This window comes from Dermacentor variabilis, chromosome 2, assembly GCF_050947875.1.
Source record: "Dermacentor variabilis isolate Ectoservices chromosome 2, ASM5094787v1, whole genome shotgun sequence".
Classification (NCBI taxonomy): Eukaryota; Metazoa; Arthropoda; class Arachnida; order Ixodida; family Ixodidae; genus Dermacentor; species Dermacentor variabilis.
In genome coordinates, this window is record NC_134569.1 from 112,776,864 (window position 1) to 112,789,505 (window position 12,642).

The following is a 12,642-nucleotide window of genomic DNA, read 5'->3' on the forward strand; positions in this document are numbered from 1 at the left end:
GAAAAATGAAACCGAAACGAGGTCGTAAATTCTACTTCACAAAAAAACTTGAATTATTTTTTGCCTGAATTACCTTCAAAAATCTTACAGTATCAAAATTCTGTCAGCCCCTACAAGAACTTTCAAAATAATTTCGCAAACTTATTTTATGCATGAAACGTGGACAGATGAAGTGAGTCAAACGAATAGTTTCTCCATGGTAACTAGCAACATTTAATATGGCGCCGTTCACAGGCATTAGTAGCCATCGGTGGCGGTCTGTTTTTCGTGTGACGCGTCAAGCGACTATTCTTTTTATCGCTTAAGCACCAGTACTTGTTAACGACATATGTGAACGTCATGCCTTGACAGTGTTCCTTTCATTCTTTGGTAGTAAAACACGGTAGAGACGAAAAGTCTTAGAAATGTCTCTTGTTGCGTACGCTGACAGCGATGACTCTGAAGACGATAGCAGTCAGGACGCCGTCTCCGACAAAATCATTGAGAACGTGCTCGATCCTGTTAGAGAAGTGAGCAGGGAGCTCGATGAAAGGATCGCCGAGAACGTGCGCGATCCTGTGACAGAAGCAGATGAAGAACTTGGTGAATATGGAGAAACCGCAGCACCTCAACAGCAACTTCCTGCTGTCACAAACATTGAAGAATCTACAGCTTCACAGAAGCTGTTCTCGAGGTTACCTCCTCCTAAACAGAGCGCGTCAACACTGCACGATCCGTCGTTGCAAGGCGTAGTCGTGAAACAAGCAAATAAGGCCACAAAGTCGAAGCGAGCACAGATCCTCATACCTTCCTTGAACCAGGTACTTTCACCGTTTACGTTGTTTAGAGTATGATTGTGCGCTTTGCCGGCGCACAAAAATGCAGACTCCTCCTAAAAATTGAATTTTGAAGTGCTCCCCATGTGTAGCACCTCCGGCAAAGTTCTAACTGGTTTTGTAGAAGTCGCGGGGCGCTGTTTTTGTTGCTGGGTGTACGTCAGACAGACTTTCTCGCGCCTGCAGCGCTCGTGCTGAGTCAGTCATGCCTGATTATACCGTTCTCGCGCCTTACAGCGCTCTACCTTCAAAATAACATCACTGATTTTCCTGGAACTTTGGACCTCAGGTGGTCCAAATTTCCAGAGCCCCCCACTACAGCGTTGCCTCATAATCAAATCATGGTTTTGGCACATCAAACCCCATAATTTAATTTTTTTTTTTTTGCACAGACATCTATTAAGGGAAGAGCAGATTAAAAACTTGTGTCGAATCTCAGTGGTAGCTGGTGTTTGAACACCAGCTAAGTATCCTAACAAGACAGGTTGTACAAAGGAAAATGGAGCCGTGAAGTGATCAACAGTGGCCAAACAGGGGATGTCTCAGAATTTCAACAAGTGGGCTTCCCTTCGTCAGGGCCCACTTTTGACAACTGTGTATACTGCTTTTCATGTTGGTTGTGAATTAACTCATTGGGACAGGAAGTGGTTTCTTTTATAAGAAGTGTTTTGTTAAATGTGGGAAGCTCCTAAAACAGTCAGAGTGATAACGTAGTGCAGGAACTCGTAAAACAAATTTAACAAAGCCACATCCGACAGTGACAACATGACAAATTTACGTGACATTTAATCGTTACATGACAACAAATTTGCAATTAGTAACGATTAAATGTGACCTCATAAACTTCCTTTCGTTAATTGTACTTTTTGCAATGTGGGCTTGGGCACCAAAGAAACATGGGACTTGCATCTGACAGTATTTATTCCAGCTGACTTCTACAGTCATTTGCCTTATAAGGCTCTCTATGTCACCATTGCACTCCACTTTATTTTGAAGCAAATGAAGAATTGTTTGCTTGTCTGATATTGAGGATATTTCACAAGGTTCCTCATTTGCCACAATGTCCTTGTCATCTTCCTGTCTTGACATTCTTTTACTCCTCTCAAAGAACACTAGGGAGTGTGTGCAAAGGCATTTCTAAGTGATAAAAAAAAATAATTCTGATATTAGCGAGCAGCTATGCAAATTGCGGGTTATTGCACAATGCGGTCTAAGCTACAAAAGGTTGCCACCAAGTGTTTGAGTGGCCCTACCAGAGCTACTTGCCTCATCAGACTGATGTGAAAAAGAGCACATGGTCGCATCTATGCTTTGCCAAGTGGTTTGATGTTGATTTCTCATTTTGCATGTTGTACTTTCTAGAACCCAATACCATTGTGCTTTGAATAATCTGGTTGAAATGTTGTGCAGGGTAATTGGAACCATGACAAGCTTTAAATAAAGCAATTTTGTTATAGTGTGGGTTTCTGTGTGCAAAATTCCAAATACAGCAACTTCATTGCAACCAGAATTTACTGTGTTCACTGGTTCCATTTCTTTTTCTAACTGCTTTTTTTTTGACAAAATTTGCCATTAGTAACGATTAAATGTGACCTCGTAAACTTCCTTTCTTTACTTGTACTTGTTGCAATGTGGGCTTATTATATCAATCACTGTATGTGTTTACAGTTTGACGATGAAGAAGAAGAAGAGGAAAACAAGAAAAAAAAGTTCCGACCTGCTCAGGTGATCCCTCATTTACTGCTGCTTGCTTATTTTGCTGAAATGTGCATGGCAAGAAAACTTTGCATGGAAGTCTTGTGATGGAGTATGCTGGCTAATTTTACTGTTTTCACAGATTGGTTCTGGCCTCATAGGCATGCTGCCGGCACCAAAGCACGGTTCCATAACAACGAAGCAGCTTACGCCACAGGTGCTGGCAAGGCCACCTCCTCCGAAACCAGCGCCAAAACAGCCACTACCAAAGCCTCGGGCACCGGCAGTACCGCAGCCAACTACATTATACCCATGGGAGCAAGATGACGGCGATGACATAGATACCACTGAAGAAGCGCCAAACTTCTTCACCTTCAGTGAACCGCCATTGCTGAAAGTGAACCTTGACTCTGATCTGCATGCTGCTGCCAGCATGCCACCTGCTGCCTCGGCTGGGCCCATGACTGGTTCTCCACAAAGCAAATCGTCTGAGCCAGAGCCACAGCCAAGCTTCAATGTTGAGCCTGGCCCTGAAGTGCAGCCACCTTTGCCAAGCCGCAAGGGAAAGATTGTCTACGCAGAACCTGAAGAGCCAGGGACATCTGTCTATGACGTTGAGCTCGACGATGGAGCTGTGAGTTTTAGGCTTTCCTTTTTTGTTAACGAGTTGGAATGCATGTGCACAGAAATTTGCTCTGTACTCCTGTCATGGTGGCTCAGTGGCTATGGCATTCTGCTGCTGAGCTTGAGGTTGCAGTTTCAAATTCTGGCTGCAGCGGCTGCGTTACCAAAGTGAGCGGAATGCAGTGCTTATGTACCATGTGTTGAGCGCACTTAAAAAAGCTCCATGTGTTCAAAATGGCTCCAGAGCCCTCCACTAAAGCATCTCTCACAACCCACTGTGCAGTTTTAGTAATAATGATAATTATTATTATTATTAAATAGCAAGTCTCTCTAGGAAGGTGAAAGCCCGCACATAAGGGAACCTGCCAGCTCGCCTCCACAGTAAGAGATGAAAATGTGTACAAAGATGAATGTACAAACACGTGACACAGATAAATCAAGGGAGCACGAGTGACCACCTCGAAGAAGGGGAGTCCACCTACTAGAAAGGGGCTGTAGGTTAAACCCCATAATTTAATTAATTTGTGCCAGAGTGTCAAAATGAAAAATACAGCTGTTCGGGTTTGGGCGCAGCCCACAATTTCATTCTGGATCAGTTCCAGTTGGGAGAAATACAGTTCTACAATGGCTCATGAACCAGTTTGCAACGTTGAGCCGGTTCACAAACCAGTTCAGCACACGAAACCTTGTCTTGTCTTATGGCAACATATGCACAACGCTATCGACTTGTCTGCATGGTGCATGCACAAGAGTTGTCAGGAGGTGGAAGAAATGAGCTCTGTGGCATATGGGATACAGAAATCAATGCTTTTACGTATATATCAATGGAGTTTAATGTTGTTCCATTACAGCAGCCATACACATAAAAATGCTCATCCTATGCAGTGTCGTCGCACGAGTACATGGTGTGTCGACGTGTCCATCCCTGCGCTTCCTCTGTTTCCCAGTTCCTTTTATTGTCATCCATATTTAGTATGGGCAAAACAGTAGCAATTTACTGGGATGATTGAACCGTAAAATTTATGGATGCAGTAGCTTAGATCTAGGCGTTGAGATACCAACAATGCGAATAGCAGTCGCGCAGTTCCGTGCTGGGTCCTTTTTCCTCTTTGTGCACTCATTCAGAGCACGATGTGCACGGTTTAAATAAACTTTTTATGTTACTGCCATTGCTGTGATTTCAGTGATGGCTTTTTCGCAACACATGTTTATGATTGGATTGCGCAGCTACAGAGAAATTTTAATGCAGCTTATCAAACACACATACACATAGCAAAATAATGAGATTGCCCATGTCTACATATGGTAGGGCTTAGCTTCCCTGTCGTGGCAGCAGCAAAGTAAGTTCATTTTTCTTTTGCTTCAAGTAATTACTACTGGACTGCTGTTCAGCGAACTGTGGCATATGATACAGTGTCAGGATCACATTGTTCTACGTAAATTTCAGCTCCAAACTTCTAGTCTGTAAGCAAGGGAAGGATTCAGCAAGTGTTATATTGCTCAATTTTCTACTCTTACTTTAAAAAATACAAGCAGGGGAGGAAATTGATGCTTCTAAATCATGAGCAAGGACAGTTTGTGCTAAAAGACACTGCAACAATATTTCTTGCACAATTGCATGTGACACAGTGTGTGTGTTGCACTGACTATGCTACTGAAATTGTCCAAATCAAGCACATTGTGCCTCTGGATTGATTTATAAAAATTGAAGAGTGTTGTACTCTGCTTGGAGGGGCTAAATGTGAATTAAACCACGAAACACAAGAAAATCACATTTCCTGTTGCGTTTGCAGGTGACACCGACAAGGTGACGGCATTCATTAGCGACTTATTGTTACAAGAAGCCATGCTGATTAACGTGTTCGTTTCCCTGTTTTCCCTTCTTGAGGACACCATCTTTCTTGCTTTCAGTGTGTCCTGGCGTGTGCATTTTACGGTTTACTTAGTAATAGTAGCAAGCTGGTTTAATGACCAAATTGGGAGTTTCAACAGAAATTCTGTGGTATCCTTGAACGAATGTTTCGGCAATAAAACTTAACTGTCATGGCCAAGCTCAGAAGTGCAAGCGTCTCTGCCTAGGTGGCTGTGCAGCTACTGGCAAGCACCTTTACACACACACCTTACTGGCACAAACACCCATTCTCACACATAATGCAACTTGTGAGTCATAATGAGGTGCTCATGGGGTGCGCCAAATGAAAAAGTAATCATTTCGAGTAATTACTTATCTATTGAGCACCCGTTTCCACACTATATGCTTCAATCATCTCATGCCGAACCATTTACCATTAATATCTTTTTTCGGTTCAGGTCCAGTTTGGGTTCAGGCATGTTCTAAGAATATTGGTTTGGATTCGGGTCAGGCTAAAGTTATGAAAAAAAGCGTAGGGTATATGAGCTAACAGTTTTTAAGCAGGATTCCTAATTCTTGTGCCTGATGGCGCAGTGACAAGTGTTCGCTGTTGTCTTGACTGATTGAGTGCCAACACTTTCCTTACCCTGCTGCAGTTGGTGAGACTGCGTGGCAAGCGTCAAGAGGAGATCAACATCATCGACGTGTGCGCGGACAGCCAAGTTGACAAGACTCAGATCCTCCTCCGTGGCCTCACCGAACAGTCCACATACTCGAGTCATAGCAACACTAGCGACTTCAACACAAGCCAACAGCATCGTCGCAAGCACCAGATCACCTACTTGGCACAGCAAGTGAGTACTACTCCTCTTGCAGGAAGCTGTCAGCAACTCAAGTCTGTGATGCAATGCGATAGCTAAGCACATGCGGTGCTCAAAAAGTATATGTAGTGGAAACTTCAAGCAAGCAGTTGCTGTATGCAGTGTAGCTCCCATTACTGCCCATTTCAGGTGGACGTGTACCATTGTTTATAAACGAAGTGGGCTGTGGGCTCCCGACAGGGTGTTAGATTGTGTGCTAAAGCTATTTCTTTTTTTTTGTGTCATTGAGAGCGATGGTCATGGTTCAGGCTATGCTTTGTGCAACTGTGGCCATAGCGTGCAGTGAAATTGTCCACATGCCGATTGTTGGTTCGGAAGCCTATCCACGATTCCTCTACATAAAATGCAAATTGTTCAGGCTCATGTTTTACAGTGGTAGCATCTGGCAGCGTGTTTTGTGTTTTATACAGTGATTGAGCCTTGTTTCATCCAGGATTAATCTAGTTGAGTGCCATCTGTGGTAGTGGCAAAGCAAAGGACGTATATTGACTAGCTGGAAGGAATGGCGGCATCATCTGCCAGAATGAGAAGCGGTTAAGCCCTCTATGGGAAGGTAGTGTCACCATTTTTTCTTTGAGAGACAATTGTGTTTCTTTTTATTTGTTGTTGCTGCTGCAGAAGAATAATGCTTTTAATTCAATCTGGATGAAACAAGGAATTGTGACTACCAACAACGGTATTAGGCTATTAACCCTTTCCCTGTCTTCTACAATTCTGACAAAAAAAAAACAAATGTTTTCTTTTGGAATTTTAAACCACCATAAAGCAGTAGAAATATAATTTACTGAGGAGTATTGTAGCCAAGCTCTGATGCACGCATGTCGTCCATACATGTATGTTTTACCAATAGAAACAGCTTACACCATGATGCCTGCTGAAGTATGGATGACGCTTGCCGCAGTATGGCAAAACTGCATGTCATTACCCCTGGAACTGTAATGGAACAAAGCCATAGCTTTATGTTTTTCCATTTTGCCACATTGTATTCACACCCATTCGCCCCATCAGCAGGCAGCAACACAACACAGCAACACTTAACATTTCTCGGGTGTGTTCAGATAAGGACAGGGGTCCCGGCTATTTTTGGTTTTCAGTGAAAGTTTTATATGATGTGGAAAAATGTCTTTGTATAAAGGAATCAACATTCGTTTTGTGGAAAACAGCACAAATTTCCTGGAAAAAATTCGATTTTACTAAAGGTGGAAAAGAGCGTTTTAATGACTTGCGTATTTTACAAATTCGAAGCCTGTCACCCTAAAATTAACACATTGTACCCTGCCAAATTTTTTTACGTACATCTACACCACTAGTACTATTGACCCATGGTAAATAAAATTTATGACACGCACAGTATGTTATTGAAAAATTTCAAAACTTTGGTTTTTCAACGACTGCCTCTGACTGACCCCAAACAATGTTTTTTTTTTTGGCCACTATAGCTAAGGTGATGAAGCTGAAAATATTTCTTACAAACTTTCACAAAGTTTCTCACAAGCTAATAAAGTATGCTGCTGCAACACATATTTATTTTGTTTTATAATCTGAAAATGCCCAAATTGCAAAAATAACAAAAATTGCTACATTTTAGAGACGTTTTTAAAGAAGTAATAATCATCGCTGATCTTTATGAAAGTTTTATAGAATACCCACCTAGGACTGGTAAATCTAGTACTGCAAAAACGGGTTGCATTATTTTGTTGAGCCTATTTTAAGACCCATGTATGGTCATCCTAAGGATGTGTATCGTTCTAATAACAAAATGAAAATCACACTCATTGAATTTTGAATTCATTCTTTTTGTTGCAGTTAAGAAAAGTGACTCAGATTGTGTCCTTCTTGCCTCTTTTTAGCTATGAAATGAGTTGAGCTTGAGTTTTCAGGGCTCCCACATTCGTATTCCTACTACGGTACGTTGAGGTAGCAAGTACGCAAGAGCGCATACAGCAAGTTTTTAAGGACTAGTCGGGAGAACCTACTTCTGGTATTGACCTCTAATTATATCTGCTATCAGAAGTGCTCCCCGTGTACATGAACGATGCACCAGCATTGTGGGAGAGCGAGATGACTGTCACTGCAGCAGATGAGCCATCTGGGTATGTTCAGATGAGGACAGTTGCAAAACAAGTCCCAAATATATTTCATTCTCACTTAAATTTTTATATTAGGCATAACAATCCTTTCACGCTGCGAAACTGCGACTACATTTCCAGCATATATATATATTTTTTTCACACAGAGGAAATTGTAACTGAGACAAGGTTCAGTAATATTGTTATCAAATTGCAAAACGTTGCAAGCTTTAAAAGGATGTGGTATAGAGAACACAGTTTTCTACCCTGCGCCTCAGAAATGTGGCCAGCATCTTGTGAAGCCTAGCTTGGGCTGCAATATGCATTATCTTTATCCTTTGTTCATGTACCATTGTTTCAGCATAGCACATTGTGTTTGACAGAGGAGAGAGAGAGAGATAGGAATATAGTACGGACAGTACTTAAGTTAAAGCCGCTCGCGCAAACCAGACGTTCTGAGAAAGCACAAAAGTGCCTTCACTGCCTTCTGAGCCGATGATCTTTGGGGACAATGCTCTAGTACTGTCTGTTCACTCAGAGAAAATTGACAGAGGAACACTGTGTGTAGTGAATGATAACCTCTATTCTGCATTCTCTTTCGCTGTGAAAACCAGGCAGCAGGTGGCTGGGACACCATATTTATATACTTAATATCTATCTGTATATGTGTATACATGCATACACACAGACACACACGTCTGGGACAAGCTGCCAATGCTGCAAGTGTGGCTGGATTGTCTGTACAATGGCTGTCACAGTAACATTGGTCCATGTGGGAATGTGAGGCCTATCGAGTTGAAGTGCAGTACTCTCACTTGCCCACTCTCTTCTGCGTGAGTGGCTAAACAGCAGTACCACCTGTAACAATACTTTCGTATACCATGTATTATGATGGATGTTTTATGAAGCTCATTTTCTTCTTTCATATTCCCTCAGGCCAAGGCACGAGAACAGGAGTTGAAAAACACTTGGGCACAAAACCGTATGACTAAGCGCCAGACTCAAGCAAAGTACGGATTTTGATGTCCCACATCTGTGCTTTAATAAATGCTGTGTTGCATTTTCTTCGGTCTTGTTTTTAAGTGCTTATGCTCATAGTTCTCACGTTTCAGAGATTTTCATCTGGATGTTGTACTATGCCAACACCGAATTGAGTGCCATCTGAAATTCCACCATGCATTGAAATGTATAAAAAGGCCCTTGACATGACTTTCATCAGAGTTGAAGTAACTTCCTTCGAGGCCTTCTGTTTCGTCTTTGAATTCTGAGCAGGCAGGCATAGGGGCAGGCGGAGGGGCAAACAAGGTGGCATAGGGGCAGGCCTGGGATGACACATGGATTAGCCACTATACACAGCCAGTCATTTTTGTTGCTTCCTTGCATAACTATGCTACCTTATTCATCTTCTTTGTAAACATACTCTTTGGCATGCCTTGATTTTTCAGTACTAGAAGAATGGCCAATGACAGCATTTCATCTCCCATGATTCACCAAAACATAACCTGACGAGTCTTAGCCGACAAAAAATGGCGACAGGCGACAGCCCACAAATGTGGGCTGTCACTGACAACGCATTCCTTTTAAGTTAATTCTCACACTTAAATATTAAAAGTGCGAAACAATAACAGAAACCTGGAAATTATGTAGCAATTTCTTTTGGTGCGGCTGTGCATACCACTGGGACTGGCCCATGCAAGAGGCCGCGTTTCTACCAGAACGCTTGCCTTAAGGCATAGCGATTGCCGCTAGCGTTTTCCGGTAAACATTATGGTTACACAAGCTTCAGTTGCAGGGAAGCGTGGGAAGCAGTTGGGAATCTTTGAATGCTATCGCATTCCACTCTTAAAGGCGAAGCCTAAGCGTCCTCAAGTTTTTCAAGTGTCGCCCAAGCATAACGCAGGGGTTTATCGATAAATTTGCTAGCCATCAACGTAAGGTGACAATTACGTGGCTCACGGTGCAGTCCGGACGAAGCCCTGGCCCCTTTTCTGTTCAGAAGTGGAGTTGCAGTCTTACGCTGAGCACGTTTTCGGCACCACACCGACATAGAACTAAATACCAGTGGAGTTCCAATGCAGCATGTGGCATGAGTGTTTGCTGCAGTGCACGTCCATGTGCTTTTGTTTGACGATTTTGTACAAACATACTGAGTCGTTACAGTAGGTCCTTCTGATCGTTAATTGATGCACCTAAGTGCTTTGCATAAAGTGTGTAAGTTATAAAGTTTTAAAAATGTACATCGCTGCCGACCGCAGCACACCGCTCGACTGAATTTTCAGCCACCCCTAACCATTTGACATGAATTGCCCTAATGGTGCTAGTAGGGCGAGCTATGCGATTGGCTGCCCTGGTCATGTCATCAGTAATTTTTCCAACTTTATGGTGAACAAATGTTCTTCATAATAGTTGAACTGTTAGTTAATTTGTTTCCATAAAAAGAAAGTAACAGAAAGACAGTGCACAAGGACAATTTCTCACTACGCTTAAGCACTTCCTGCACAAAGCAAGTGTCATCTGCTTGTGCAGAGCGATCAGGCCGCTCACATATGCCTAGCTTGAGTTTATGCCTCCACCCATCCGTCAAAAGGGTCATTCTGTCTGTGGTTACTGGAATACCGGGCACGCTCGGCGCTGTGACAGATTGCTCGCAATGCTTCGCTGCTTCAATAGCTCTCGCTTGGGGTCAACTGCCAAGCTGCTGGCAAAGAGTGTTGAGAGGCTTCGCACATTTGCTTCTAGACAACCGGAAGTAGACGACACAATGTGCCATCATGAAGCAGAGGCAGCAAAGAGCTTAACCCTGATCACTTGGCGAACGAGTTGAGTAGAAAAGAGAGGAGGGTGAAATGGAGGAGGGTAACTTGTAATCGTCCATAGCTATCTTAATATGAGGTGTTACACACAAATTGTGGTGCGAATGATTAACTGTAGCTGTACCCTACGCGTACACAAAATTTGTTCGAACCGTTTCAGGGCTCCTTTAAGGGGGACTTTCACCCCCCGACATCAGGCCGCACGATCGCACGTGCGTCTGTTACAAAGTGTTTTGCGACTAATCCGCTAGGGCAGGGTGCATGCGCCATCGCACCGTGGAAAAGGTGGGTTGTCTTTTTGTTACGAGTTGATTGATTGCTATTTATCAACCTTGGAGAGCAACTAAAACATATTTACGCAATGGTGGCAGCATTCCCATTTCACATTTGTCACAGCTGGAGCTTTTGTTTGCCATATCTCCTTTCAAACGAAGGCAGCCTTTTTTAGAAACATACTGTGGCTGCTGAAGTTATAATCGTGCCTAGTGTTGCTGGCGTTCACATTCGCTTCCAACTGCACTACATGCAGGAGTCGTGTTATGGATAAAGTTATCGGGACAGGAAATGGTCTTAGTTTTAAAAGCAGAGGTGCCCTAAAAAAAAAAAAAAAAAAGACACAATGCAGAAGGTAGCACTGTAGCAGCACTGTAAGCACTGTAGCAGTGTTGGAGTTTGTGCAAAATGTACATTGATACAAAGCCAAGCCTAATAGTGGTGATATGACTGTGGCAAAAGAGCAAGAAATCTCCATCTATGCTGCACGAAGCAGTAGTGCAAGAATTTATCACTTTTCGCCTTGTGCTAAATGAAGTTCGGTGCTACTCCAATTTGAATGACTTGTTTTAAAATACATGCAGTGCAGTCGGTACCACAAGAAACTCCGAATAAAGGGATTTCACTGCAGCAAAGTTTATTATATGTGCACCATGTGAAAATCAAGTATAGAAATTGAGCAGTGTCATGTGCACATATTAAGTCAGCTGATCATATCTTATGCAACGATCAGTGAAGCAATGTGAAACGCATTGGTCAAAAGTGCATGTTTTGCGAGACACTGCCCTAGGGATTTAAGACAAAGCTAGCACAAGTGTTGTGCATCTTCGCACAGAAATTCCAGAGGTGTATACATGTGCGCACTTGCATGCATGTACATTTGGAGTTTTAGTAGCATCTCAGGGGATAGTGGGCGAAGTAGTAAAACACATCATTTTTAATTTTCCGTTTACATTTTATAACCCTACCAAGAAGCTGAAGATTTTATCATAGTGTACAATTTTCATTAGGTAATAGGGCTGAATGTAATAGAATGGCATATTGGAAAGTGTTCTTATATTTTCTGTGTTTTTACATGAAATCAAAATGTGAAGAGCAGTGAGAGGCTTACAGCAACACACATCTACAATGAGAAGGGGGTGGGGTGCATTTTCTAAAACATGTTTGTTACTGAGGAGTGTCCAATCCTTAGACTACATAACCTCACTTTAACCAATTCCTGATACCTTTTAGATTACAGGTGTCCAAGAAACAATTCTCAAAATGGAGAAAATGTTTTTCATCTCTCATTGCATTTCTACTGGAAAAGATGTATATAGAAAAAGACACTATGCTCAAATAAAGCATGCAGGCCTGTAAAGAATGTTGACAAACGCCATGGAGGCTGAGAAGTAATTTCGCCCCAGAATTGTGGGAGATCGCTGTTTTCGGGCTTCGCCGAGAGTAAAGCCAGCTGGGCGCTTGGGTAGTGAGTCAGGAGGCGCTCTCTGGCGGCAGATAGCCCGTGTTGCCGCCTCGAGACATCTTAACCTGTCGCATGTGCGGTCTGGAAACGTAGGTAGGAAAGGGTGTGACGTTGGGGGCTCTTTGGCCCTGCCCTGCACTTTCGGCTCTGCCGAG

General features: G+C 42.8%; 1 protein-coding gene across 1 annotated transcript; it reads left to right on the top strand.

Moving 5' to 3' along the window:
* The first annotated feature begins 206 nt into the window (after positions 1–206).
* LOC142572573 (uncharacterized) lies at positions 207–9,001 on the top strand. The gene is made up of 5 exons (XM_075681785.1): positions 207–800; positions 2,484–2,540; positions 2,653–3,144; positions 5,643–5,840; positions 8,873–9,001. Exons 1-5 carry the CDS (start codon positions 405–407, stop codon positions 8,957–8,959), a joined length of 1,230 nt encoding a protein of 409 aa, XP_075537900.1. The 5' UTR covers positions 207–404; the 3' UTR covers positions 8,960–9,001.
* Positions 9,002–12,642: the final 3,641 nt, after the last annotated feature.